General features: G+C 38.3%; 1 protein-coding gene across 1 annotated transcript in view; it reads left to right on the top strand.

The window, feature by feature from the left end:
- CCDC152 (coiled-coil domain containing 152) overlaps nt 1-15,000 on the top strand; it is a 16,662-nt gene extending 1,662 nt beyond the window's left edge. Inside the window, exons 3-8 of the mRNA XM_010001593.1 lie at nt 8,135-8,203; nt 9,255-9,319; nt 10,779-10,881; nt 11,612-11,739; nt 14,270-14,356; nt 14,878-15,000. Coding sequence (XP_009999895.1) covers nt 8,135-8,203; nt 9,255-9,319; nt 10,779-10,881; nt 11,612-11,739; nt 14,270-14,356; nt 14,878-15,000 — 575 coding nt within the window. The remainder of the gene's footprint in view (nt 1-8,134; nt 8,204-9,254; nt 9,320-10,778; nt 10,882-11,611; nt 11,740-14,269; nt 14,357-14,877) is intronic.
- Nucleotides 15,001-15,251: the final 251 nt, after the last annotated feature.

The raw sequence follows: 15,251 nt of genomic DNA, 5'->3' as shown, positions 1-15,251 counted from the left end.
AATGATATTCTTGTGCCCCAAAACCAGCATTTTTAAGCAAACTAACATCAGTAGTTTACCTTAAAGTGCTACCCTTTAATTTATGTTAATCCATAAGCAGCTCAGATGTCTGTGTAAAACATCTGGGAAAAGCAAGTTCAGCACTGACACCGTTGTCCCCTGAGCTGAGCCGTCCGATTGGTCTCAATATGACAAAGGTTATCTTTCACCTGGTCACCAGCAATGTTTTGCCCATTAAGAACTAAGCCAGATGCAGTCTTGAATGCCTATTTTGCTGCCATCTGAAATGTCACAGCTTGCCTGTAATTGGAGAGGGTGTGTCAGACTGGTAGGACTGGTGCTCCCAGATAAGATTAAAAGTTACATTAGTTGATCGTGTGGTTTGGTTTGTTTAGGGACAATATGATAGCCCAGTTGGCAGTTGGAATATATTTTCCTTATACCATGCTGACTGGTATATCGAAGTTCTAGTATTCCTCTTTGAGTATTGCTCACTTCAATTAACTCTGGAAGGATCTTGGGTATTGGTGGAATCTCAGAGTCTTGTTCTGCTTAGGCATTTGTTTAACTTCTAGAGGACTGAAATCCTGTCCAAAGTGATTATACTTTTTATCCATGGGAGATTTAATCTCTGAAGAGGTCAGAGCCCATTTTGTGTTTATAATATCACTATCAATATTTTTTCTCTGACATTTCCAACTTGGTTATAAAGTGTAAGGAATAGCATATAATACTTCAAGGTCAAGTTCGATTGAGTTGATACCCCTGTTGTACATTTATTCCATAGGCTGTACTTGTATTGCTGCCAGCTTTTATGTGATCCCTTTTTGTTGTGTTTTTCTTTGTATAGCAGATGCCATAATGGTGCTAAACAGCTACGAATGTTAATAATAGTTTATATTAGTATTAAGAGGATTCAAACTGTTCAGTGGAAGCTAAATAGTGAAATGGCACTTACAGTTTACAGATAGTAATTATAAGCCTCTACATCATCATTGAAAAGTTGCCAAATAAAGGAGGAGTAAAAGAGAAAACTTCTGTTTTTCCTAGAGGTGTATCTTTTCAGATGGGTGTTTTAAGAGAAATAATATCTAGTACTTAGTGTAGATTTGTGGTTGCTTATTCTTCTGTAGTTATTAGAGATGCTTGAAAGATGCATCTTTTGGTAGAACTTTGGTCTCTGACAAGTCAATATCCTAAAATTTAGGAAACAAGATAGGAATCACAAAATCACAGAATCTTAGGGGTTGGGAGGGACCTCGAAAGATCATCTAGTCCAACCCCCCTGCCAGAGCAGGGTCACCTAGAGTACATCACACAGGAACATGTCCAGGCAGGTTAGTTAGTTTCACTCTGGAGTGAGATTGCCAGTTGGTGTCACTCAGATTTTTTACTGGGACTTAAATAATATAGCATAATCAGAAATTAATTGGAAAAGCTATTGAGTAAGTCAGTGAAGTTTATTTGTGATGCTAAACTATTCAGTTATACCAAGAATCTCATGATACAGAACCGTGGAATCTTAGAATCACAGAATGGTTTGGGTTGGAAGGGACCTTAAAGATCATATTATTCCAACTCCCCTGCATGGGCAGGGACACCTCCCACTAGACCAGGTTGCTCGAAGCATAGCTCAAAGCATTACTCAAAGCCTCATCCAACCTGGCCTTGAACACTGAGAGAACATGAACATTCACAACTTCTCTGGGCAACCTGTTCCAGTGTCTCACCACCCTCACAGAAGTGAGTTTCTTTCTAATATCTAATCTAAATCTGCCCTCTTTCAGCTTAAACTGTTCTCCCTCATCCTTTCACTATGTGCCCTTGTAAAAAGTCCTGCTCCAAGTTTCCAGCTAGCCCCTTCAGATACTGGGATGTGCTCTAAGGTCTTGTTTGATTATGGAACAAACAGAGAAGCAAATGTAATGTCCCTGTGAAGTCTGTGATTTTCATGTGCTCTTCTGGTCCCCACATTTCAAAATTGACATACTAGACCTAGAAAAGATAACAGAGAAGGTTGCAAGGTTTGGTATTGTCAGGGAGGAGCAAGGGATGGGGAATCAGGAACCAGTCTTGTAACAAGGGTCACAAAGTTAAGGGCTTTGCCAGCTGAGGTTCACTCCCACCATATCCATGCAGGGCTGGCCCAGTGAGGGCTGCTAGGATCAGCCAGCAGTCCACATTTGCCATACAAGTACAGGCTGATGGAACATCCCAAAGGTTGAGACAGAAAGTTGAATCAGATAGGACAAGGGCAAAAGCCTCAGCTTGAAAGCGGCTCCCAAGTGAAGGAGAGGCAGCCATTTCTGAGTCATCTTCCATCTTTCTTCAAGCAGATCTTTTCAAAGTCACCAGCTGTACTCCTAAATTGGCCTTGACCCTAGCCAAACACCCAAGAGTTGAGCTGGGGAGAATGCGCTTGGGGCCCTCACAGATTGGTCACAATTTTGGAACGTCTGCAGAAAGACTTAAGTTGACTGTAAACTTCCCAGCCTAAAGAGAAAGAGTGGAACTGATATGAGTCCTATATGTAAAGTTATGAATGACATAGAGAAATTGACTACGGGAAGAATATTCATGGTTTAGTGTAATAAGAGAACTACATGGAAATCAATCTTGTTGATTGATTTAAAGTAAACAAAAGGAGGAACTTTTCCATGAGTTACAAATTAAAGCTGTTAAATCAGTTCCACAGAAGATTGTGGATAAAGTATGGATTAGAAGTATGGATTAGTCAAAAATTATTAGAAAAATTCATGTACAAGAAACTTACAAGTTTGCTAAACAGAAAAGCAGTACCTCTCACTCACGTCTCCCTCTTTTTTGTATTTTGGAAGCTGAGAGGATGTTTATGAGTAGTGTTTATCCAGCTTTTTTTTTCTCTTTCCTGAAGTATCTTCTTCTGGGTATTGCGAAGGGGGATAGTGAACTCGATAGATCTTTGGTCTGACTCATTAGAGCTATTTGTTTCTCTATTAAGCACAAAGGACAGTGCAGGACACTCATTAAGAAACAGATCAAAAGGCTTTATTATTGACAAAAAAATGATGAGGGGGTTTATGCAAGAAGATTTTTAAAAGAGAAAGGAAAAAGTGTGACACTACTGAGAACACCTAGTCGTGTTCCCCAGGGATCAATACTGGGCCCAGTCTTACTCGACATCTTCATCAATGACCTGGATGAGGGGATGGAGTGTATTCTCAGCAAGTTTGCTGATGGTACGAATCTGGGAGAATTGGCTGATACACCTGAAGGCTGTGCAGCCATTCAGTGAGATCTAGACAGACAGGAGAGCTGGGCAAAGAGGAATCTAATGAGCTAAGTGTAGAGTCCTGCACCTGGGGAGAAAAAACACCATGCACCAGTACAGATTAGGGATTGACCTGCTAGCAAGCAGCCCCGTAGAGAAGGACCTTGGAGTCCTGGTGGACAACAAGTTATCCATGGGACAGCAGTGTGCCCTTGTGGCCAAGACAGCTAATAGTATCTTGAGATGTATTACGAGCAGTGTGTCCAGAAGGTCAAGGGATGTTCTTCTTCCCCTCTACTCAGCCCTCATAAGACCACATCTGAAGTATTGTGTCCAGTTCTGGGCTTCCCAGTTCAAAAGGGACAGGGATATGCTGGAAAGCGTCCAATGGAGAGCTACGAGGATGGTTAAGGGACTGGAACAGCTATCATACCAGTAAAGGCTGAAAGACCTGGGGCTATTTAGTCTTGAGAAAAGAAGACTGAGAAGGAACCTCATTAATGGCTATGAATATCTGAAGTGCAGATGTCAAGAATGGGCCAGTCTCTTCTCAGTGGTGCCCTGTGATAGGACGAGAGGAAATGGCACCAAGTTGCAACGCAGGAAGTTCCACCTCAACATGAAAAACTTATTTACTGTGAGGGTGACAGAGCACTGGAACAGGCTGCCCAGAGAAGTTGTGGAGTCTCCTTCTCTGGCAGCTTTCAAGACCTGGCTGGATGCATTCCTGTGTGAGCTGCCCTGGGTGTTCCTGCTGCAGCAGGGGGGTATGACTTGATGATAGTCAGAGGTACACTCCAACCTCTATGATTCTATGGCAAAAAGAAGAAGCTATTCTTACCATGAAACATATAGGGTAAAAGGTAGCAAAGAAGTGAAAGAAACAAATCAGGAAACCAGAGCAGAAGAGTAATGCAACAAGAACTGTAGAACTAGAATGGCTGAAAACAGATGAAAGTCAGAAGAGAGATTTGAGCTTTGTAAATACCAGTGCCTCTCTTTGATAAGAGGGACATTATTTGAGTAGATAGTTATGCTGATGTAACTGAAGAGAACAACCCCTAGAGCTGTTTTGAAATACATGATGAAAAAAACCTGTGGATGGCAGAAATACAAGTAAAAATACCAGAGCAATCAGCCTGAAATATATACTGAAGTTTTAGCAGTGGGGATAGTAAGGAAAAAAAAGACAAATCTCAATATTGAAGTTGTGGTAGCTGTGCAAATTAGTATGGGTATGGATAGGAGGCAGAAATGCTGGAAGACAAGGATTCTGATGAATGAGAAAGAGAGATAGCAGATATGCTAGTAGCAGTAATGAAAAAAGTGCAAAGTAGGAATTTGGAACGATATGGGACATCCAAGAGGTGGTTCTGAAAGCTGCTTGATGAAAAGGAAGTAAAATGTGAATGAGAGATACAGGAGAGATAGGCTATATTTAGAAATAAAGACAGTGAGCCTGGCTGTTCTGTTATGTTAACGTGCTTGCCAATAAGGGAAACACTTAAAGTAATGTATCATGAAGTTCTTATAAGTTTATGTTTTTTAACTGTATTAATTAATAGTGAACAGAAAGCAAGAGTTTCACAAAGCATCTGGGGCAGCAGATTGCCATAATCTGCAGCAGATGCAGAGGAACCTTCAGGTAAACAGTTTCCATGTTACTGGAGATCATCAGTGACTGTAATTTTTAAGGTATTTCAAAAGGACATTGCAGTTGGTGTAGTGATTATAAATTATAGAAGCATATAATGTTTCTAAAGCGTTTTTCTACTTTCTGAAATGGATAGAAATGGTCTTTGCACCTTTATCAATTTCACCTGCAACATTGACCCTTCGGAAGGGCTAATAGCATAGATTGTATTCAGAACCAGTGCAGTAAAAAAGTTCCATCTAGTAGTTCAATTATTTGTACAACGTATTTGAAAGTCAAAGCACTGTGGGATTAGAAAAACACTCTATTATTGATGGGATTATAGAGGGATTCTGTGCAGAACTGGAGAAAATGCAAGGAACTAAATGTAGCATTGATATTTCCATTCTCCGTCTGGCATCAGTTATCCACAGAGACTCTAGCTGCAAGAATGGCTTTTACACAGCGCTGTTGCCAACTGTGGCTTGGGAAAAAACATTTCTCCTAGCCTTATGTCCCAAGCTATTTCCCAGAACGCAGCTCAGACACATTTCCTGAAAGTGTAAGTTCAAGAGTCAGTCCAGAGGCATCTAAAATTGATAGGTTTGGACTGGTGTGTCCATTTCTTGATGAGCAGTGCCAACACACAATGTACACTCTCGAGCTGAAGAGCGTTCTCAAGTTCATCCCGTTGCAAATTTAACACAAAAGTAAATGAATGTACAGGATAGGTCAACAACTCAGCCTTACTAGTTGAGGCTTACTAGCAGACCACAAAGCAATTCACAGAACAGCTAAGGAGAAAATATGAGAGACCACATGCTGTTGAATGGATCACATATTTTTCTAAATAAACACGCCACTTACAGTAGAGGAGCAGAGAGAAAGAGCACTATGGATGGAAAAGCTGTTGTGCCACCTACTCTGAAGGGTTTTATGGCTACTAGCAGTGGTGGGCTGGAGGAAGTGAAATTTTACCCTGGCTGGAAACTTCTTTGTTAGTATGAGAAACAGAAATGGAATAGCATTTTGAGCCCCAAGAAATCTCCAACAAGTGAGAACCTGAGGGCTCCTTGCTATCTTTGATTGCCAGAAGCATCTCTTCAGAACAGTTTAAGGTAAAAGAAGACTGAGAATTCTGAAGGAAATGCAAAAGGAAGGATGAAAATTTATTAAACTTAGGGCAGAGGGGAGAGTTAAACACTTGAGCCAAAGATGAGGTGGGAAAAGATGAGCAACTGGGCGAGTCTGTATATGGTCTGAAAGGTCATAAAGGAGCTTTGATTTTTCTTGTCATGTTCTTTACTAAACAAAAGTGAGATTCAGGACAAGTTTTTGTTTAGTGCAATTCATCACAGATCCACTTAAGACAGGCACAAGTCTGACATTCTTGTTTTCTGCTCCTCAACTTTTGTACGGTGGCTAAAGGGATTCTTGTCGTGTAGTGAACTAAAATCTACTGTAGTTTTTAAAAAGAAACTGATCACAATATTGTCTATGTAACACTTAAGGTGACTCTATTTAGCGTCTTCAGGATTGCATGTTTGTGGACTTAATGTTTCAAAGGTGTTAAAGAAAAAGTGCTTGATGTAATTACCATATTAAAAAGGCCAATAGTTTAAATTACACATACAAATGTAAGAAACTGCAATGAATTGTAAATACTAAACATGGGAAATGAGCACCTAGGCTGTTCAGTCCTTCTGCAGGTAAGGAGTATTCTTTACAGGGAAGAAACCACACAGAATTTGTAACAGATTCTATGCCAGTGGTCCACAAAGCTGCAATCATTTAGCAAAATTTTGTTTTTTCTTCCTTAATGTAGGCAAGCACAGGGTTCCCAGTAATTTTTTTTGCCGTCTAAACTCAAATTAGTTAAGACATTTGCCAAGATACATGCTTTAAAGATAAGAAAGATAAGCTGACATTCTTGGGACTGGACAAAAGAGTGGCTTGTACTTCAATAGCTATGATTTATTTTCAGACTAGCTACTGTCCTATTGTTTACTGAAATGAAGAGATATCTTTCCAAAGTGTGCATGAATTACAAGCATTTGGGTTTATTTCCATACATTTTTAAATGGGAGGAAATTTGTAGTAGTTCTGGTTGGTCCAAATGTGCATGCTAACCTAATGCTCCCAACTTTGAATAGGACTTTTTCGCAAATGCTTTAGTTCAGTGCAGGCACTGAGGACAGGCGATGTTTCTGTGCTCTTCGTGCTCCCCCTACTGTTTTTTTGAAAGCATGGAACGGGAGAATGCGCCTGGCTGAAGTTCTCGGCTGCAGGAAAAGCAGACTTGATGGAAGAGCAGACTAATGGTCAAAATGTTTGAGTGGAAAACTGAATCTCTGAGCTGGGATCTTAATTCGTCTTCCCGACTCCATTAGTTGTACCGACGTCTTTAACTACATGATATACAGTTTTCAACAGAGCTTTGGTCTTATGAGATTAAAAGCCACTTAAGAAATGCAGTGGTACTCTGGAAATAGAAAAAAAATAAGGTTTTAAGAGTAATAAACCTTGGGTTTAGTGTCAGTCTTCCCAGTCTTTAGCTGTCTTTGGAAATTTACTGATAAGGTTACAAGGGACATAAGGGATTAAAATAGTATTTAATGAAAACATGCTATATTACAAGAAGTCTGTATCATGTTCAAATATTAAGAATACAAGTTAAAAACATAAATACAAATATGAAAACTGGTAATTAGTTTCATATGTTTACATACACATGCATAATTATTTTGCTAAAATGAGATAATGGAGATACAGTTCTGAATCTATTAACATTTATTTTGGAGATATTAATGTCAATATGCACTAAAAAGGGGATATGAAAGTGCAAGGAGTGGATAGTGTTGGTCTTGTTGAAGAGAATTTTGCTGTCAGGAATGTTAGCCTCAGTTTAATTAATTACATCAAATTGTTGGAATGCTGATATGGAAAACTTCCATAATTGCCCAGAAAATAATAACATCCATGCTTTCTGGTTAGAAACAAAAATGTAATGGTTTTATGAAATGGTTCATATTGCTTGATAAAATTGCTTATAACCATCAAATTAGAAGATAAAATGATGCAGTAACCATGTAATAATGATCTGAGTTATTTCTATACTCAGTAAAAAGATTTAGACTAATATTTAATCAAGATTATTATAAAATATTTAAGAGAAGTTTATAAACAACTTTATAAAATAAAGATTGTGAATAATTTAAAATAATTAAACTTCGATTTTTCATTTATTTTAGAATGTACTACTCTGCATAATGTGATAAAGGGTCTAACACAAACCATTGAAAATCAGTGTAATGTGAAAGGTAAACTAAAATTGTTTATATGTATACTGCATTGTAATTTGGAATGAGCAGGCATTTAATTTTTTTGTTTATATTTGCAGTTTTTCTCAGAGAGAGAAACTCACTGGCAGCCAAACAGAAAGGAAAAATAATTATCTAATATCAATCTTGTGCAGGTTTTGGTGGTTTAAATGTCTAATGAATGTCTATTGCTGTTACCCTACTTAGAATCCACATGTAAAAGAAGTTTTTCCTTAGGGAGGTCTTTCTAATCAATAGTGGGGCTTTACATTTATTTCAGCATGCCTCAGGCAATTTTACAAAAAGTGAGAAAATGTCCTGCAACTGGTCTGTAACCTATTAAAGCATTTATGCATATTTTTTTTTCACTTTGTTACACGAAATAGTCTTAAACCTCAGTGCAATGTTATTAAAATTTAACAGTTATACATAAATACTTGACAATTACTCACTGTGATTTTAAAATACATTTGCTGTATCTTTATACCACAGTTCAGCTGTATGCTATGCAGTTAATTTTATACCCATTGTGTTCAAGACGTATTAGCATAAGTTTTAATGAGCTTCTAAAAACGGGAACTATATGGCTGATTTTAATACTCAAAGTGACTTAAAATAATTTAAAAATAGCATAATCTGCTGTTTCTAGATTCTATTTTTGAGATACTACTTTCTAGTTTTTGGGAAACAAGTACTTTAAAAGTTGCATCTTCCAATTTGAAACTGTCCTAGCCATTATAATAGTATCACATTTTCTGAGCCAAAGAACTTTGCACCTAGATTTTGTTTAAGGTGTCAGGTATCATAAATCTAAAGACAGTTCAAAGCAGTAATACCAGGGAAATACTATCATTAAACTATGAATTTTCTTGATAAAAGAAATTGAGACTGAGATTATGTAGCTGTGTAAATTGTGATTATCATGTCCACAATGAAGTTTCTTTAACTTCAGATAAGTAAAAAAATGAAGTAATTTCTTTATTCTGCTTTCATACCAGTAAAACTGTCTAAATATACTTTTTAGTGTATCGTATGTTTTTTATTTACATAGATGAAAATGACAGACTGAAGGGTACCATTCACACCTTGGAAGAGAAATTACAAACCTGTGAACAGGTATGTCACAAATGATCATTCTTTAGGTAGAAATATATTATTTTATCTCCATTGCAGTAGTCAATACACCTTTATAATTTTGGCTTTGCTACTGTTACCATTATTATTGCACTTTTCCTAACAAATATCATGTGTAAAAGGAGAAGAGTTGTTCTTATTACAGTATCAATATGAGAATGTGTTAGAGGAACTAAGAGGTCAAAACTGCTGAGTGCTGATAACTCTGGCTCAGTCTAAGATGTACTTATTTTTTTTAGCTGTATTTATCTTTAAATTCAGCTTCACATTCTACAATCTTATCCCTTGCATTACAATACATTATTGTGTGGAAATAGGGTTTTGATGATCCTGCTGTACTGCCAGAGAATCAAGAACTGTCTGAATTTTTTCTATAGTTTCTTTGGGAGTAAATGCTACAAAGATAATAGGTCTCTACTTTTTATCTGTATCTCATAATAAATTCCATTGATAATTTCTCTCTCTACTTTCTATCTATGCTCCTCATTTTTGGAAAGCAGAGCAGATCTAGTCACAAGCTATTCTAGTTCTCTGTGCTAAAATTGCAGGTCTGTTATGTGTATTGGATTAGGAATCAAACTGCTAATTTTCCTTGCCTCTGTTGGTACTAACTATGAGTTAATTTTATTTTTTCGTATACCAAAAGTGCTGTTATCTTCACAGTTTGAGATTTAAATAAGCTATGCCTTCTGAAAGACATGAGAAAACTAAGACTCTACAAATGTGTAGGCATGAAGTTTCCTGATGTTGCTCTGAAGGCACTTACCTGACTATGCCCAAATATACCATTGCCACCAATCAGTACCTCCCTTTGTGAGTGCCTCCAAGCATTGCCCTGGTGAGTGACTATCTGCCTTGTCAGAGGGCTCTGACCAGACCTTTGGAATAAGCACCTCTGAACTGACAGGTACAGCCAATTCCTTGGTAATTCTGGAGAAAGTTATTGGAGAATACTTGCAACAGACATGCTAAAACTCTTTGCTTGAGTATCAGTGCCACCAGCATCATTACTGCTGGCATCACTGGTGTTTCTACTGCTGCCAGTATGAAGTTGTGGAATTCTTGGTATTAGCCAAATATTATTAGCCAAATTCATACTTTAAGTACGATTTCTATTACATAGCCTTACAGTCAAAAATCCAAAAAGGTAAAACTGTAGTCACTTAACTAACAGGGAGAGGAATATTATCTCTCCATTTGGCTGTTCTTTTAATAAGTACCATTTCTTATTTTATATTAAGTGATAGCTCTACTGCAATGAATCTGCCACATTTTTAATCCACAAACTTCAGTCAGATTGTATGAACTAACTGGGCATTTTGAGTTTACTGGATCCAAGAGAAAACAAGTACTGAATTATAGCATACTGTGCATTTTTACATGAATGTTGTACCTTGTAGAGGCTAACAGCACAGAAACCTCAAGATTTTTACATTCACAGGAATATAAGGATCAGATTGAGAAACTTCTGACAGAAATGAAAAACAAAGAGGAAAAGCACAAGTTAGAAATTGCACAGCTGAACTGTGATATCAGAAAACAACGTAAGTACTCTGATGACTGAATGCTAAAAGTGTAAATACTAAATGTAAAACACATTGTAACCTGTAGGAGCTGTACTTCATCTAAGATAAATACAAGTTCCACTTCTTAGAGAAAACATTTGAAAGCTAGAAGTGGACAATGTTTAATTGCATTTTATCTTTACTCAAAAGAGTAGACAGTGGGAATGAAGCAATGGTAGAGCAGCACAGGATGAGCAGAAATTCCCCAACAAGCAGAACAGACACTGGGAACTCAAACCCAAAAATCTGAGAGAATGAAGTTTTTGAGTTATGTGTTGACTGGAAAACTGCTTTGAACTATAAGTAAACTGCCGTATGAACTGGTCCAGCTATGCTCAGGAGTCTATGACATTATTTTCTCAAATAAATAATATTTCAATGAGAAAAAGCTTATTTCCTTTTTTTTTTTTTTTTTTTTTTAAATTAATTGCATGACCCTAAACACTGGGATTTTTTGGTCATCCATTTAGCTGAAAAAAGCCACCCAAACTCTTTGTAAAACATGCTTCTTCAAAGAGACTCCATCTTACTGCAGTGGGATAGGGTGGTTTTTAAATAGTTTCAATGTTGGGTTTTTTCTTCAATAAAATTGTTTTCCTTTGAGATATTGACCCACTGTTTGATAAAGTTTTACTATTTGGCAAATTATATTATTTTTCCATTTAAACATGTTCTATAATAATCATATGTGGTGTTACTGTGTTACCAGTTGAAGTAAAAGAAGTGGAGTATAGAGAAGAGAGAGAAAAAAAAGAAATGGAAATATTAGAGCTAACCAGACAGCTGAAAATTCAAAATGAAGAGAAGCAGAATGAAATCATTAAAATGCAGATAGAGGTATGATTACAGCATGAGTTAATTGGGCATTGGGTAAGCTAAGAGACTGTGTAGTGAAAAATGTCAATTAGTTCTTAAGAACATAACATGATGGAACCTAGGAAATACAAAAAATAATTGTCTTTACAAACATCAGTGGCATGTGCTCCCTTCCACCGTGGTATCTGAGTCACTTCTGCTCAGGAATCAAATTCTGTCTACTGTATAGGTGTCGTGGTGTAACCCTGGCCAGAAACTAAGCCCCTCCCAGCTGTTTACTTCCTCTGCTCCTCCCCCTACCCACAGTGGGAGGGGGCAGAGAATCAGAAGGGTAAAAAGCAGGAAACTCCTGGGTTGAGGTAGAAACAGTTTAATGGGTAAAGCTAAAGCTGCATGTACAAGAAAAGCAAAACAAGGAATTAATCCACTACTTCCCATCAGCAGGCATGTGTTCAGCCATCCCCAGGAAAGCAGTGTTCCATCACACGTAACAGTTACTTGGGAAGACCAAAAACATTGCTTCAAATATGCTTCCCCCTTCCTTTTCCCCTCAGCTTTATATGTTCAGCATAGCATCATTCAGTATGGAATATGTCTAGGCAGTTGGGATCATCTGTCCCAGCCGTGTCCCCTCCCAGCTTCTTGTGCACCCCCAACCTACTCACTGGGAGGGTGGTTTGAGGAGCAGAAAAAGCCTTGACTGTGTAAGCACTGCTCAGCTGTAACAAAAACATCTCTGAATTAGCAACACCATTTCCAGCACAAATCCACAAACTAGCCCCATACTAGCAACTATGAAGAAAATTAACTTGCTCCCAGCCCAAACCAGCACATTCTCCACCCCTTATTCTATACCATGTATGTCATGTGTAGGTCCCATGGTATCCAATATATCTGTATTAACCACCATACCCCTTCCAATGTTTGATTTAATACACAGACATCATTCCCCTAGTCTAGGCATCACCCTTGTAAAATGTCTGTAAAATGTCCTCAAAACATCTGCTGAGTTCATTTAGTCCATGACTTTGGGTTCCACCTGTTACGGTGTTCACTCAGGATGGGAGAGGTGGTGTGTTTTGTGGAGTTACTGGGCACGAAAGCTGGCTCAGGTCAGGTCAGTGCTACACTTGGAACTGCTTCTTGTAAAGTTTGTCCTGCGTTGGTTCAAGTGGCTCCTGCTGTAGTTACTCCTGTAAGATGCAACTCAAATCATGGGTTACAACAATTTAAAGGTATATCCATTACTATCTGCATTACTATAAAAAAAAACCCCACAATGTTTTCTGCTAATTTTTACTTTTTTATGTTCTGAATGCTGGTAACATACAGATTTTTTTTTTTAAGTTTCCAAAAGCTTAAAGACTTCTATGGAGAGTTGAGTGACGGAATTTAACATATATTTTGTAGCTCAGGTTTTAAGCCACTCAACAGACAAGCAATTAAGGAAATACTTTAAACCCTTTACATACAGAAAAATAGAATCATAGAATGGTTTGAGTTGGAAGGGACCTTAAAGATCATCTAGTTCCCACTCCCCTGCACGGGCAGGAACACCTCCCACTAGATGAAGTTGCTCCAAGCCCCATCCACCCTGGCCTTGAACACTTCCAGGGAGGGGGGCATCCACAGCTTCTCTGAGCAGCCTCTTCTAGTGTCTCTTCACCCTCACAATAAATAAACTCTTCCTATAAATGTAATCTCTAAGTACCCTCTCTCAGTTCAAAATCATCCCCCCTTGTCCTCTCCCTACACACACTTGTAAAAAGCCCCTCCCCAGCTTTTCTGTAGCCCCTTCAGGTACTGGAAGGCCAGTATAAGGTCTCCCTGGAGCCTTCTCTTCTCCAGACTGAACAGCCCCAACTCTCAGCCTGTCCTTATAGCAGAGGTGCTTCAGCCTCTGATCATCTTCATGTCCTTCCTCTGGACTCACTCCGACAGCTCGATATCCTTCCCGTGCTGAGGACACCAGAACTGCCCACAGTACTCCAGGTGGGGTCTGATGAGAGCAGAGCAGAGGGGCAGAATCACTTCCCTGGTCCTGCTGGCCACACTTCTTGTGATGCAGCCCAGGACTGGGTTGCCTCTCTGGACTGCAGGCGCACATTGCTGGCTCATGTTGAGCTGCTCATTATTAAGATGTGGAAGTGTTTGGGCCAAGTTATCCTTGGAACATGAGGAAAGGGTGATGGTTTCAGCAGTTTTTAGCATCCACTTCTTTTTCTCCTCCTGCAGACATACAGTTGAGGAGCCTCCACATTTTTTTAGCAGTTGTCTCTATTTGTCTAAGTGCATTTGCTTTATCATATTTATACTATTTGCTTTTTGCAATCTTTTCAGACATTTTTTAAGAAACATAATTTGTAAAGACCTTCTTTTTTAAATGAACTTCAGCAGCTTCATTATCCTAGGATTAAATAGTAGGCAAGCTTGTTATCACTATTTTTAGATTTAATATTCCAATTTTTAAAGGGTGGAAATCGTACATGTACTGTTTAACATACTTTTCCCTGTTGATTCTTAACGTTTTGCCTTTTCCTGATTCTTTCAGTTCAATGCTAAACTAGCAAGAGTTCAGAATAAAACAACAAAATCATTTTCAGAGGCTTCCGTCTTGCCACAGAGTATCTACCGAAGGGTATGTGCTTTAATAGCCTGCGGTCTGCAGATACTAAACACTGTTACAGTCTGTTTTAAACAGCAGTTCTGTGGGGTTTTACTGTGTTTGCAGCGCAAGGAAACTTTGGGGGTGGGAGGTGGAGGACTTCAATCCCTTATGGATCCATCTTACCTTCCCACACATCCCTCCCATATGTGGACAGCTGATTTCATGTCTCTTCACACTGATGTTAGTATAGTTGGGATTCAACAACAAAAGCACATGTGAATTGGGTTTACTGCAGGAGTGTTAACCTAGGAACTTAAGATAGACATAAATGACTTGTGATATAAATTAATGTGTGTTATTGTTTCTGGAGGCTTGGGGCTTTGGGATGTAGCAAAAACAGGATTCTGGGGAAATTACCTTTGTCATTTTGTGATACAAAATACTGAGAAAAATACACTTTAAAAAATACTTCTCATTAGCAGCTGCATATTGTATTGGTGCATAATTCTATGTGATGTTTAACAAGGAGGCCTTTGCTTGCATTGTTACAGAAGCTGCAGCATCTCCAGGAGGAGAAAAACAAGGAAATTGAGGTTCTTCGAAATACCATAAGAGACTTGGAGCAGCGTCTTAATAAAGGCCAAGTCTCTCACTTCAGGCAGAGGCGGTTCTGAGTAAATGACATGAAGACCTTCAGTGGTACATACAATGAGAAATAGAAACAGTGTATTTCAAACCACACACCTGAAAGTAAAAACAAGATATGCAGAAATGCAGATATATTTTTTTTTATTGAAAATGCTCTTGTTGAATATTCCAAAGGTGTGCATTCTGTGTATATTCAAGGCTTCTTTCTTGCTAATCAGCATTCACAATAAAGAGTGTCAGGTTTCGTAGGAGTAATAGTTTCCCTATTAAACCATCA

Source organism: Chaetura pelagica, unplaced genomic scaffold (genome assembly GCF_000747805.2).
Source record: "Chaetura pelagica isolate M959 unplaced genomic scaffold, ChaPel_1.0 scaffold697, whole genome shotgun sequence".
In the NCBI taxonomy this organism is placed as follows: Eukaryota; Metazoa; Chordata; class Aves; order Apodiformes; family Apodidae; genus Chaetura; species Chaetura pelagica.
This window is presented reverse-complemented; position numbering and strand designations above follow the sequence as displayed.